General features: G+C 39.9%; 1 protein-coding gene across 26 annotated transcripts in view; it reads right to left on the bottom strand.

Annotated features, from left to right (window-relative positions):
• CADPS (calcium dependent secretion activator) overlaps nt 1-15,394 on the bottom strand; it is a 519,152-nt gene that overhangs the window by 138,807 nt on the left and 364,951 nt on the right. For all 26 annotated transcript variants that reach the window (XM_070050647.1, XM_070050650.1, XM_051851510.2 and 23 more), the window contains exons 11-12: nt 14,370-14,582; nt 1,550-1,686 (exon numbers count right to left, since the gene is read on the bottom strand). In XM_070050647.1, coding sequence (XP_069906748.1) covers nt 1,550-1,686; nt 14,370-14,582 — 350 coding nt within the window. The remainder of the gene's footprint in view (nt 1-1,549; nt 1,687-14,369; nt 14,583-15,394) is intronic.

Below are 15,394 nucleotides of genomic sequence, written 5' to 3'. Positions count from 1 at the left end.
TAAGTGACTAATAGCAAACAAGCTTCGATGTTTCATTCCTGTCTTAACATTTAGAAGGGATTTGTGAACTATCTTTTGTAGTAAATCTGAGCACCAAAGAAAATTATTTTAAAAATGATGATGTGAAAAAAGGCTTGAAAATAATATACCTCAAAAAAAATTCCTCAAGAGAATAGGAATTATATATAAAAGACAAGGATTTAAGCTCAGAGCTTACTCCTTAAAAGTTTCACAAATGCAATTTATGATTGTATGAATAACCACAGAATCGCAGGAAACATTTTTAAGAAAAACTGCTTTGCAATGCAAGGTAAGGTTTTTAATTTTTTTTTTTTTTTTTTTTTTTTTTTTTTTTTTTTGCTCAAAGTGATGTATTCCTTTCCAACTTGGCAAAGTTCACATTCTTCTGGTGAACGGATTCTAAACCTGAGATAATCAATGAATCTTTTATGAGACATAGATTAATAAAATTATTCCACAACCCCGCTTCTGTTTTCTGTTTTTAAGGTAATTTTATCTACCATTTTTTTGTATTTTTATTTCTGGTACAGAAAAAATAAAGGAATTTAAAGTGAAAATCATTCAGAATAGAGTTAACATGTAACCATGTCATCTGGAAAAGAAAGAGGCTTTTCCTTTCCTAATGTGTTAGCCTTTGTTCATTACATAACATTACTACTACATAGACATATTGACTCCAGTATTTGGAGTCGGACACAAGAATTTTCCTCAGTGTAAAATCATTCCATCATTTCTCCTCACCTTTACCATCTGTAAGGTGGAATTAGTAATGTGTCTTTAAGAAATGAAGCAACAATTTATGATTCGCAGAAGGAAATAAATTGGGTCTTTTTTCGGCTCTTGATTTCGGTGATTTAAAACCAAAGATACTCCTTCAAAAGTCCAATAAAGACCTCACAACAGTCCTCTGAATTAAAATAACTGGAATCTACATTTAAAATAGGATTTCAGGAAATGGTGGCATTCGGGCTGGAGAGCCGGATTTCCACATGTTCTAAAACGCCATTAAAAAAAAAAAAATTCCCCCAAAGGGTGAAAAAACACTCTGGATATTATGTAGAAAAAAGAGAAGCCATCTAAACAAACAAACCCGGATGAAGGGAGGAGAGGAAAAGTGAAGTGGAGTTTATTTACAAATCGTTTTAGTCTTTAAAAGATACACAAAGCACAAGCTCTGGGAAGGAAAGGGAGGGGCTTCCTGAACTCAGAGATACCCAGGCAATTTTTTACAAGTTCTCCACAAGCAGGTGCCAAACTTGATTACCCCTCTTGGGAATATTTCTCAAGTAGCAGCTGAAAAGGGGGAAGCTGGGGAATTGGATCTGTCTCTGCTGATAACTTCCTCCCGCTCAGTCTTGTTTCCTTGGTAAGTAAAACTATCTCGACCCAGCAAATTGAGAACACATTTATAATTGTTAAAGGGACTCTGGAATGGGGGAAAAGAGCTTCCAACATAAAGGTAGAGAAATGCTTGAATTAAAAAAAAAATGTTATGTTTAAATTGCTGTAGACCAAAGAATATACTTGCCAGGCAAGAATAGGAATCATTAAGTCTGTGATCCAAAGTAAGGCGTTGCACCATCTCAAAGAGGGAAGCGTGGTCAAAGTTACAGGGGTTGGAAGAGATAAATTCATCCATGCCATGCTTTTGAGCTCTATCTGCGTCTGTTCATTTATACATGTAGAGAGAGACACAATTTAGAGAAACACATCACATTTTCTTTGACATTTCAAATACACAGGAATTCACTAGGCATAACGAACGTTAGCTGTTTCCCCTCTGCCTCCCACCAACATCCCCGAGATATTCATTTTACCTCCCATTGTCAACTTGCATCACTCACTGGTGAGTTTATTGCATTTAGGCAAAAATATATTGGCATCAACATGTTTATCAAATGATCACAATTCCAGTGCACTTATGTTGTTCTTTAAAACCTAAGCACGAGACTGTAACTTCGCCTGCATTTCACCAAACACTGAAACCAGATCGGATCTTTGCCTGTTTAGCTTTGTAGATTTTTAATAGATTCTGCCATTCCAGTGGTTATGTCTAGAGCAATTTCTCTGCAATTACTGGGATTATCTGGAAACAGGGTTATGCTGATTTTCAGCAAAATGACAATATTTGTGTCTTCCCCTTCCAAATCCACATTGCCAATTTGATTTCACAAAAGGTTGGAGTCCCCACCCTCCAAAATTAAAAAATAACAAAAATAAGGTTTTTCACTGAAGCCTGGAGATTATGTGAAATGCATATGTAGTTTGTGATAGCCTTGTGATGTGCTTCCTCGGTCAGCAAAGCTTATGAAACAGACAAACAGAAATCTACTCAGCAAAGGCTATGATCTGCCATTTATTGTGAATTAATAGTCTCAATGTATTCACACTTTTCCTTACAGGGTGAAGGTTGTAGGCAAAACCTCCTAAGGGCTAACTAATTAATCTCAACATGTGTAACTAAAATATACTCTACTCAAATGGCAAAACAACTCGGGATTCTTCTCGAGTGTGACCAAGCAAACCTTAAAGAGGTAGGAATGAAGACCCTTTCCTTGCAGGAATCGGCTACCCTAACTCATCTTTCCTCACTCTCCTGATCTGCAGGCTATGAAGAAAAAGCGTGTTATATCAGAGAGCAAGATTTTGTTCATCCCCTTGCATGAATCCACCATCGACTGGAATACGGGGACCTGCCAGGAAGCAGTGATGCTGTCACGGCTGGGAGAAGATGGATTTCTGACTTGGGAGGGGATTTAGATAATATGTTCACACATGGACTCTGGCCCAGGCATGTTTTTTGTTTCCTATGCTCAGGCTATGGCTGTAAGCTTGGGTTATAGGTGTCAGTGTGTCTTTAAAATGATGATTTCTCCTCATATTTCTACTGATTTTGTGCATTGTTCAAAGCTAATTGCACGAGAGACCACATGTCTGCCTTCTTAGTCTGAGATTTTTTAAATCTTCTGTCATTTTCCGGAGAAGCAGCAAGTGGTCAGTGTTGGACCAAGATGTGTTGTTTATGCCCAAGAGACACAGAAGGAGTGGTTTCCAGAAGACACGTTGACGAACGTGTGTTTTATCAGCCCATTAGGCTGATTAAACACACGCATTTGAAAGTTTTTTTTTTTTTTTAAACAGAGAATCTCAAAGATCCTCTTGGCTGTGTTAACCGTGTCAGATCCATCCTTCCTGGGTGAGGGTGGGCACTGCATTAGGGAGCAGGGTGCCTTGGTTTGGTCGTGTGGTCTCCGCCATATCACATGGCTCCTTTGACTTAGGATGGCTGGGAAGATGGGGTGCAAAAGCCAGCTGCTTCTAGGGCAGGTGTGTGATGCCTCTGGCCCAAGGCAAGCGTCTGCAACCTGCTCCAACCTGCACTCTTCCCTGGAATAAAGACACTTGTGACATTCCAGAAGCCACCTCTCCATCTCCTCTGACAGATGGTGCCCTCTCACCTCCATTCTTTCAGCCGTAGGTCAATTTGATTCAGGAAAAGACTAGCAGGGGGCAGGGGTCCATACACATGGCTCATCCTGTTTTGCTTTGCTCTCATGAAACGTCCCTCCAGTCCGTCTCCCCATTTGAACATAGAGATCAGGCATTCTGGCTAGCATCAGTTCTTCTTCCTCTCTCTCTCTTTTTTTTTTTTTTTTTTTTTTGCTCTTAGTTTCTTGGAAGAAGGTGCAAACTGACAAACGTGCTGAGGCCTTACTATACCAGCCTGACTTGGGTATTTTGTTGCTCTTCCATGAACTTGGTCATTTAGATCAGAGAAGGGGCACTCATTTCAAGTCCCTTACACTTTATTTGTTGAACCTCTTGAAGACTAACAATCTCTTTTCCTGGCTACCCTACTCAGGAAATAAACCCAAAAGGTCAGCTTGGCTCCTCAGCAGAGCCCTGGATCTACCGACCCACGCCCTGCCCCTCCAGGTATCACAAGGGCTCAATGTATTCAGCTGCACTCTGCACATGTTTTGGCTAAGAATAAGTCTGAATAACAATTTCATTATTTTTTTTTTTACTGGCATTAGAATGTAATGCTGAAAATCAGCCTCCCCATTTTTTCCTATAAAGTAACCCTATCAAAGCAGAACTTCCTGACCCCGGTTTTCCTCCTTCTCCCTGCCCACATATAGAATGAGCTTGGGACTGGACTTCAGAGGGCTAGGTCCTAACTTGAGTTCAGTAGGAGGTCAAGTGTGCCCTTTCCCTCTCTCAGCCTCGGTTCTGCTCTGTCAAAGAACTGACCTCGCTGTTCCCTTCAATGCTGTCATGGGTCGCAATTTAATGATTCTTAGTATTGTCTGCACACCTGTAAGAGTGAGATGGAGCTTTAATATAGGAGGAATTTCTAACGAGTGAAATGAGCAGCCCCTGGATTTTTACTTGAACAAAATGATCATGTATTCAGAATTAGGCTTATTATCTTAATAGTTCTAACAATGCAACAGCGTGGGCTTACAGGGGTGCCTGGCTCCCATGAAATCCATAAATCTCATTGAGCTTATCATATTAAGAAGAAGTAGGGATAGGCCAGCAGTGCTGTATCTAAGTGTTAATGAAAAAGATTCAATTTTTTAGGGTTTGTATTTTTTGTTCTCTGCTCTATATCTAATGCCCAAAACAGTACCTTGTACACAGTAGGCACTTCATGCACATCTGTTAACAAAACTTGTTGACTTAATCAAAATGAATCCATTTTCTACCAATAAGCCTTTCAGAAATTTCTTGATTTTATGGAACATTGAAAGACTCAATTCCCTGGGAGCAGTTTATTTGATGGGAGTGGGGGCAGTAGGTGGTTAAGTGGGTGGGTTTCCAGAAGAGTCATAGAGATGAGACTTGAGGCTATCTTGCTGTTACCAGGTTTGTGATGGGAGGCAGGGTGCTTAATGCTTCGGAGCCTCCTTGTCCTCATTTGCAATTTGGAGATGTTCAAGTTGACTCCCAGAGGACCTAATGAGAAGTGACCAGAAAATTCCTGGCACCTGCTACATAGTGAGGGCAGGCAGGTTTCTTAGGGCTCCCCAAAGCAGTTGGTTTTAAGCTGTGAGTCAAGGATTTTCCTTTGCTTAAACCTATGTTTCTAGGAACCTCAGAGTCCTTCCAAATCGCTCTGCTTTGTTTCATCTCTGTCCCCTATAACCAATTCCTCTGTCCTGGCCCTATGTTATTGCTGGGTTAAGTACCAGTTGTTTCATGGTCAGGAAACATGTGGGGTTTTTAAAAAATACATGGAAAACATTTATTATGCATGGATTTCAAAATATTTTACACCAAAGTAAACCTATCTTTTCACTTTATTTTTTCCACTGAGCCTTTTGAAATACCTCTTATGTACCATAGAATTCCTTGGTAGAAAATAGGTTCCCGGTGGGCAAATTTCCTATCTTTTACTCTATGCCTCTGCCCCCAACCCCAGCAGCTCCTGGAGGAGCCAGACCCTACAAGGGTAGTTATTAACTCACTGACTCCGACACCTTCAGCCCAGGCAACTTCTTGTTGACTTTATTAAGGAGGCACACACATGGGGATTCAGATGGTATCTTGCAAATCCAAAAGTGGGAACATGTGCTCTTTGGGAAAAAAAAAGTCTTATAGAAGGAAACAGAATTCTAGGTGCAGGTGTCTTTGGATACTATTCAGATTGTCTGCCTGTGTCTCCATACATGTCTAGGACCATATGCATTACATATGTTGTCTATTTTAAAATAAAACACTGCAGTGGTCCAGCTGTTCCAAATTCTGTTTCAAAGAACTTGTGGGCGCTTCCCAAGCAACACCATATAGTCATTCTTGCACTGTCCCAGTCTGTTCAGTGCCGAGCAAGATTAAATGAACGCTCCTTGCAATTCCATTTTCCCCTGTACAAACAATTGGACTTGGTTGATTAAAAAAGAGAAAACTTCAGTGTTGACATTAGCAGGGGAGAAAAGCCCAGTGCAAAATAGGAGAGAGTCAATTCCTGAATTCGGGACACTGGAATCACTTTCTTTGCCAATATTTGGCACGTGTCAAGAGAAAGAAAATGAATTCGAACATTAGGTTGGGCAAAAGAGAATTAGGAGGGGAAGGTGATTGCTTAAAACCTCAGGGATGTTTGGCTCATCTCTTGCTTGGGGAGAGGCACAGGAATGCTCTTTTTCATTAGCATATATATTTTTCATTAGCATGTATATAATATTTCCTTAAAAATCAGGGATTGACTACATTTTAAGAATTATCTGAAACAAATTTTTCACATCTTAGGAAGTAGTTTCTGAGTTGTCCTTGACCTGGCAAGGGCTCTAAATATAACTGAGAGGACTATGGGATTGTATAGGCTGTGCAGCGAGGGCATAATCCAACACACTTTGCAAATAATGCTACCTGTTCTACTTCTGATATTTAATTGCAGAAGAATTTTGACACCCTTTATGACATGGGCACCAGGGGCTGACTTCAAACTGAATGTAGCTGAATGCAGCTGAGATGGCTCCCCATGCTACATTAGGAAACAGAAAGCGCTGTCCATGGTATTCATGACACCAAAGCAGGCAGATGGACATGCAGACTGACAGAAAGCAGGTGTGCTTTTCCGTGGAAACGAGTCAAAACCTTTATCCCAAGCTTGCTGAGATACAGTTTTTGGTGTGAAATCAAGGGAAATTTGGGAAAACAGTAGTTCCTAAAGTGATACCATCATGTTGAGTTTAATACTCTGATTTCTCTATTTTATTAAAATTCTGGCAATGTTGTCCCTAATTGAGTCTCTTGCCATTGATGCTGCTCTGTAATTGATCATGATATTTAGGATTATGTTGACTCTTTCCTTCTTCACAACTGGAAAAAATGTCATATTTTTCATGACTTTTTATCTTATTAGCTAACAAATTTATGTGATCCTGTTTCAGACTTTTATTTTTAAATAAGCTGGCAATAATGTCTACCATGTAAAAGTAATTTTTTGGAGGACTAATACAGCTTTCAAATTTTTATCTTACTGAGATTTTTCCTATTATTATAACAGCTAAAGATAAGTCCAGTGATCGACTCTCCCTTTTTATTGTGTAATTCAGCATTTTGGAAATTTTTATGGGCTAGTTAAAAGGAAATTCTGCTGCTGAAAATAATTATGATTGTATTGTTAACAAATTGTCTGAAAAGGGCTCTTTCTTCTCATGAATCCTTTTTATAAGCTAGAGGTAGCTGCTTTATCATTGAAACTGAGAGCACAGTTACGGCTGCTGCTACTCCTGATGGATGCTAGAGGCAAGAGAATAGCTAATGTAACTCTAACGTCATCTGTGAACCCAAACTGCAAATTAAAAGGTGACTTTGTAGCTTTCTTATATGGCAAATGTGTGCTTGTCATATCTGCTTGACAGTACAAGAGCGAATGCATGGTTTGGACAATAACGAACAATGACAGTAGTCAGCTTCATCAGAAGACATGAAATAAAGAAATGACAATGATTGATGGCAGCTGGCTGTTTACGGATTTTTCTAGAAGAGTGTTTCTTGGCATGGCCAGCTAACCAGGGGATGTTGTGCCCTGCCTGAGCTCCTCACAGCAAGGAAAAGGCTGGTGCGACCATGTCTGCTTTCCTGTCACACACAGTGGAACGCTTAATTGAGAAACAACTCAATCCCTTCCCGATCCTTTCCTTGAAACCAAGCTCACGTGGAATGGCCCAGAGAAGACGGCTTCTTCAGAAGCTATCAAGGACCACATTGCATTTTGCAGAAAGCTTGTATTTAAAACGACTCTGGCAATACACCCCAGGGGATACATGTGATGTTTATTTCAGTTATTTTTTCTAATTCTTTGCAAGACTGTTGCTTTGAGTAAAAATCATAACAGGGATTTTTGTCAGTGATCTCAAACTAAATGATTTGTATTTTTCCCTGCTGTAGATAGAAATTTTCTATACTAGACTAATTAATATTGCAATTTACTGTCAATCACTATGTGACATGAAAATACTCAAACGATGAATGACTAATATATTAACAGTGTCCAAAGTAGTTAACAAAGAAACGAATCTTCATTTAATATTTAGATTATTTCACGGTGTTTGGAAAATTTGGGACCTGATTGTGGGAGTGTTTTCTTGTAAAAAGTCATTTACTTTTCCACTGAGAAAGGAATGTGATTTACAATACGGTTTTCAAATCGAGTTGATACTGGATTAATTCTTTAGTATTGCATTCCTGCAACGTAGCAACTGCAAGTTGACAATATAAGAAGATACAGCAAGAATCTCATGAGATAAAACTATATAAAGGAATTAAGGCAAACGACTATTTGAAAATCTACTAGAATAGCAATGCGGTGTTTTGCAAATACAGAGCAGAATTCATTCAGTCATGTATTCATCCAACCTTTCTTTCATTCTTGAAAAAAAGTATAGCAAAATCCTGAATTCCCACTAAGTTCACATTCTTCAGTAAGCTTTTACAAATGCCTCGCCAGACATTCATAGGAAAATAAAGGTAAATTAAATATCTGCTTGGAGTGGTGGAAAAAGTCTGTCTGCTAGCCAGGGGCACATTTATGCAAAATAAAAGGAAAAATAAAGAAAGGGAGGAAAAAGCAAATTAAAGAAAGAAACAAAAGGAATTAGAAGAAAGGACTACTATTAAATGGTCAGGAAGAATGATATGACCTACTTCTTCTAAATCAGCATTCAAAATACTCAAATACATATTTGCCTGCTCTCTTGACCAAATTTTCTAGCTCTCTAACGTCAAACCTTCCCTCACCTTGTTTTTGGTGAACTGATTTTTCTTATGTGGATAAAGGAACTGTGTACTCTTTTACTATTAACTCAAACAGTGAAGAGAAACATTCTTCTCATGTTTTTAAGTATCTTCTTTCTCTTACAGGCTCATTTTTAGAAAAATCAATATGCATATGAATGATGTCAAAAAATTTTTTTGCTGTGAGATTGTTTTGGGGGGGGGAACAGCTGAGTAACTTTAGAGACCAGAGGTCAAAACTCTCCTGGGTATTATGAGATTGTGAATCTAAAGCATTTATGTGTCAATTAATGGACTAAATCATGTCCTTAATTGCCTGTTCATGTGTGCGGTAGTCCCAGGTACTATAGCTCTCCTCTGAAAATTAATCCTCTACTGGGTCGTGTTTGAGAGCACACCTTCAAACCAGGTAGAATGCTTTCTGTAGTGTTCCAGTAATACATTTACTTTGTTAATTATGCTTGGTAATTTCTTTAAGTCTTGCTCAGCTAAACATCTTTGAGTTTCCTACCCCACCTTTCTATTTGTTTAGGTATCTATGGTTACCACACCATTAGTACACTGACCATTCTAATCTTTGGAATGGGAAAGGAAAAATAACAGTAACAACACATTATCAGAGTGCAAAATGATCTGTTTTCAGGCATTAAGCAGTCAGGTAGCTATGAATTCCATGAAACAAAGGCATTCTTTGCCATTTCATTGTGATGCTTATCAATATTCTTGGAATGAAAAAAATTAGAAGATGTTAATGGTTGGCTTTACTTAGAGGATCATTTGATGCCAATATGAAAGCCAAGGAGAGGAGGCAATTATGCACACATCACATGCATCCTAGTTTCAGTATGGAAGCTTACAGTTCAAACCTAAGGTCAGGAAAGTAACATGAAAAAATTTTACTACAAGGTCTAGACATGAGGAAGATTTGAGAGGAGAGGGGAGAAGCACATTGCAGGTGTCAGATAATCTAGTCTGATTATCTGAGCTGTGCTAGCTATAGGGGAGCACTTACCCTTCAGTCCAGCTAGAAGTTAGCAGGGTAAGAAGGAACAAACCAGAATAACATAAAGACTAGCAACAAGGCTCAGGAAAGCAGACAGGAGTTCTAACCTAGCAGCTAAAGTTCTTGGGTTCGAGCAAAGATTGAACAAGAAAACTTAAACAAACAAAACAAAACAACAAACAAAATCAACCTCCCCCAAACCAACAATAACCAAAATCCCTCTAACTGTCAAAGACTGTTCAGGTCATAGCAAAAACAGAGCAATCCTCAAAATGTCCAACTTTGGGGATCTCTGATATGATTAACTGTTGAGAAACAGACATTAAAATGACCCATAGCAAGTGATACATCGAATAACCGTTAACCAAATGTCAAAGCTTAAAATTCTTCCTTCTCCCACCCCACTCCAACTGAGAGAACAGGTACTGATTTTGATTGTTCCAGGAACACATAACAGACAGGGATAAGGTGTCTCAATGAGAGGCCACTTGGCATAATGAACGGTAGCAACACTCAATAGATTTGGGTACTATTTCCAAGGTAAGCAACGTTGGCCATAAAATTTGGAGAATTTCAAGTATTTGTTTTAAAACATTGTATAGCTAGGTACTGTCTTAATTTCCAAAAAAACTTTAACAGAAAAGGAAAAAAAATTAAATAAACAATAATACACACAAAAAGACCACAAAAGAACAAAAATGTTTTAAAAGTTGTGAAACCCTCCCCAAATCTTTGTAGAGTCACACAAAAACTAATGAATAGCAGGATCTATTTTTTTGTTCAGTTTTTACAATTCCATATAAATACTCCACTCCATTCTTTCTTAGACGTGTCTTTTCATTTTTTAAATTGCAAAAAACTGCTCCCAGAAGTCTCTTAAGCTCAATTTAGAAAGACCCAAATACACTCACAATTACTCCCAGCTTTCCCAAGCTATGAAATGTTTCACTGAAGTTCCCCTCGAACAGACAGCGACATGACAAGACTGGAGTGTTTTTTTCTCCACCCAAAAAACCTTATCTATGTTGCTTCCATTCACTTTGTAAACACTAGTAAAGTGATTGCAAAGTTAGGTCACTGAAAGGTTGTTGTCTTTAAAAATTATCCACTAGTAAGAATGGCAAGCACTTTCAGCAAATTTTCAAACGCTGATTTTACCACACATATGCAGAATCAAGTATCTAACAATAACCCTTACCTTTTGGAAGACAAGGAAACTTTACTTTTTTTAAAATGCAATACTTGATTGTTCTTTTATTCTTTCAGCTAGAAAGGAAATCTGTGATGGACTTCATTTTTGTGATATGACTTGATTAAAACAAGCCAGTGTGTACATTGGCTATCAAATGTAAGTGGAGGAGCCAAGTACGCTGTTTATGGCCATGGCTGTTTCTCATTTGTCTTGCACTGTAGTTCTGGGTTGAAGCAGTAATGGGAGACTAACACAGTCCTATTTTGTCCTGGGTTGAGGGGTTACCTGGGATGCAGGGCTTCCCGTGCTAAGAGCAGGGAGGTCCTGGTAATCCAGGATGAGTTGGTCACCTCCAACAGGAATCAACACTGTTGCTTGGTTGAATTACCCATAAATGAAGCTTGAACAGTTTAATACAGATGGTTTGAACAAGTCAAATCAGCTGTGAAGTAACTGTGAATTAACTGTCACTCCATGGCAGACTCCACTAAAAATGATGATCTCCTTCCTCACGCCCAGCCTCTCGCCGTTCTGCTACTAATGTGCAGATAGTCAGTGACACCATGGAATGTAAAATTTCTGTTTCCTGTTTTGATCTTTCTCAGGGGTTGTATGGATCCCTAATTGTAAATACGCATAAGGTTAATTCCTGACTGGTTTCCTCTGCTGGTTTTGAAATTATGGGAACAAAGGACATACTTGCTGGCACCCTGGCTGTAGTTTTCAGTCAGTTCCTAAATTAGCAATTGAGAGAATCTGGAGCAGTGTTGATGCTGTTTTAGGGACTATTGGAATGAAGCTCTGGGATTGCTATTTACTACAGAGCCACTGTGTACAGTTGTGCAGGTTTGGCACTGCACAACTCACTGGTGCCATCCATATTTCTGTCTGTGTGAAAGGGAGGCTCTTGTGGTACATACATCTGCAGCACTGAATATGGCGGCCTTGTTCTTAGAGAGTCTGGTCTCACACTCTATGGAGAGTTCTCATTATGAAGAAGGTGGTTCTATCAACCAGGGAGTGAAGACTCTGATCTCACTCTTATCTCAGCCTTCCTCATCAACTCTATGGATAATGATCTATCCTCTAAGTTCTAACCCTTAGAATTTTGCCTTGGATGCTTTGTGAATAACAACTGCCTATTTCCATTAAAGTAGTGACACTCCATGGGAGGCTATAGGTATTCCATGGAATTGTTCTGCCAAGGACTAAGGACTATCCTTGTCATTTAATGACTTGATGAGTTCTAGCCACCAAACAAAATCTAACTCTAGGGCCCTGGCATATTTTCATGAGTCATCCCCTGTTCACCAGTTCCTGCCACCAGCTGTCTCTCCGTTTACTTTTACCCTGCCAATGCCCTTCCTCCTCCCACTATAGAGAGGGAAAAGGGGCTGCTCACAAGCCTTGTAGCAATTCCTTCATCTGGGCAGGTGACAGAGAGACACTGAACGCAAGGTGAGATGACTTCAGAGGAAATGGAGATTATTTGGAAATGACAGTATTTTCCAAACATCACCGGAGAAACGTGTTTCATGAGCCTGATTTGGATGGCGATTGCAATTAGGATTGTTTTTCCTCTGATACATGGATAATTCAACTTTAGGCGGGTATGATCAGAAATAGTGACTCCAAATGTAGGAAAAGGGAGCCTGCTGGGCAGGAGGAGAGGAGGAATCCCATCACATGGTGTTCATTTTTTTAAATTATATTTTTAGAAGATCTAGACAAATACTGTGCATGCTTCATCTCAACTAACGATTATTTCTCCCGTGATATAAATAAATAAATCTGGCAGCAAGAAAAAAGTGGGGGACTTGGTGGTAGCTGGCGGAGCTGCTGTCCCTTCTACCCCCTGGCACATTTCCATCTCTAATTCCTTTATAATTTTCAGTGTGAAAACCCAGTGATTATGTGGTCATTTCCAGTTCCAAAAGGGAATGCATGTTCCTAAAAAAGGAAAACATCAGTACTAGACAGGAATTCCTGCGAGCACCTGATGGATAGTCTGCTATGCAACAAGAGTTGGATTTCCAGATTAGCAAGGGTCTTGTGAGGTTTCAGATCGCCACTCTGTTAGATGGAAATGAACGTGGCCATGGAACACACCGAAAAGCAAATCCCTGTTTAGCTGCTGCAGCTGCAAATTGATTGCATCCACATCCGTATTTTGCTTAAGAGCCGCATAGGAGCGACTGTGAAGCGCTGGGTTGAAGATGAGGTTTCTTCTGCTACGGGCCTTTGCACTGCCTTTCCCTTGGGTTGCAGTTCCCTCCCCTGAACTATTCGTGAGGGCAACTCCCTGTCATTTGGGTTTAAGCTCAGAGGTGGCTGCCTTGATGACCTCTCTAATGTCCTGTCTCCTTACACAGTCACCACCATGGGACATTTCTTATGGTATTTTTCAGTGTCCAAAACAATAATATTCATTTGTTGACTTCCTTGCTGTCTAAGCTCCCATACTGCCATACAGGCATTCTGAGATCAGGGAAGCCATCTGCCTTCCTAATTAGGTATCTCAGCTCTAGACAGTTGCTCAATAAGCCAGACTGAAGGAATTCCACACTGACATTGGGAGTCATCACGATTATTGCTAAAGATGGCTTTGACCTGAGCTATCCCCACCTGACTCGATATTCAGGGTAAGGCAGAGTCCCTGTTTAGGGTAAATGTTTGCAACTAAAATGAATTCTTTATTTGATGCTTTCTGTCTCTGTGTTACTTGTTTTAATAAATATCTTCAAGTATATACCTTGCTTTCACTTTACCCTACACATATCCTAAGTATTGGGAGACAGCAGTCATCCTAGTTAGCAAGATGACATGGTAGAAAGGCAAGAAAGTAGGAGATAAGAGGAGAAGAACGTGGAATATGAACTGGGGCTGTTTGAGGAGACAGATTCATTTTTGGGTCTCTGGTATTTTAGCTCAGAATGGGATTTTAGGTACCATGTTTTTTTTTTTTTTCCACTGCATGTGATAATGTCATCATTTATTTTTAAATGGTTCTAAATTGCAGATTTAAGTTTGTTTCAAATCAACTCTATTTTTAAATTACTTTTAATAGGAAGAAATGAAGCAAGGATATACAATTATCTACTATATTTGAAGGACTCCTACAAATACGTATTTGGCTATGAATTCCAAATTCTTACCAAAACAATGAACTGAATATCCATTCTTTCCTTTGTTTAGTCCTTAGGGCAGAATGTCAAGTATTGCACTTTAAAATCACTTTTATCTAACATTTTGTCCCAACTTTTCCCCTGAATTCACTATGTGATTTTTAGCAAATGAGATTTTTATAGATCCTAAATATAAAGGCAACTAGATTTTCTAATTCAACTTTGGAAGACTTACTTTACTCTACAGAGCTATTTTTTTTTAAATGACATATTTACTTACAAAATTGAGAGATGGGGGCATCCAACTGTGGCACATTTCCTCCCTTGGCGTTGAGTTTCTGAACTTGGGTTGGGGGCACAGGCTTGTGTGACTGCCCGGTGGCCCGGTACATGGCTTGTACCCAGAGGATGCGATCCTGCTCATCATCACTTGCAAATATCACTGTGTCTCCTTCTTTGACGGCGTTGAAGAAGGCTCGGCCACCCTCCAAACCTAGAAGAAAAGGGAATAACAATGTCTACTACACAGAGCTGGGATGCTTTCAGCAGGACTTAGCCCCAAGAAAAGCAGCTTCTGTGGCTTTCCTTAAGCTAGAAGATGAGAGGCACAATTAATTTGACTCTAGAAGTCTGAGACCAACTTGGTAACTACGGCAGCTATTTTTTTAAAAAAAGATTTATTTATTTATTTGAAAGGCAGAGTTACACAGAGGCAGAGAGACAGAGAGACGGGGCTGTGTGTGTGGGGGGGTGTGTTGCTGGTTCACTCCCCAACTGTCTGCAACGGCCAGAGCTGTGCCAATCTGAAGCCAGGGGTCAGAGCTTCTTCCAGGTCTTCCATGCGGGTACAGGGGCCCAAGGACTTGGGCCATCTTCCACTGCTTTCCCAGCCCCCAGCAGAGAGCTGGATCAGAAGTGGAGCAGCCAGGACTTGAACTGGCACCCATATGGGATGCCAGCAAGGCAGGCAGCAATTTTATGCACTACGCCACAGTGCTGGCCCCAGAGATCATATTTGTTTTTAAAGATTGCTTTATTTACTTGAAAGGCAGAGACAGATACAGAGGGAGATCTTCCATCTCCTAGTTCACTCCTGAAATGCTCACCATGCACTGGGCTGGGCCAGGCTGAAGCCAGGAGCCAGGAACTCCATTCACGTTTCCCATGTGGGTGATAGGGGCCCAAGTACTTGGGCCATATTCTATTGCCTTTCTGGTGCATCAGGAAGGAGCTGGATCAAAAACAGAGCAGCTGGAACTCGAACCAGTACTCTCAAATGGATGCCAGTGTTGCAGACAGCAGCTT

This window comes from Oryctolagus cuniculus, chromosome 10 (genome assembly GCF_964237555.1).
Source record: "Oryctolagus cuniculus chromosome 10, mOryCun1.1, whole genome shotgun sequence".
NCBI classification, from domain to species: domain Eukaryota; kingdom Metazoa; phylum Chordata; class Mammalia; order Lagomorpha; family Leporidae; genus Oryctolagus; species Oryctolagus cuniculus.
Note: the sequence above shows the minus strand (reverse complement) of the source record. Positions and strands in the feature narration are given on the sequence as shown.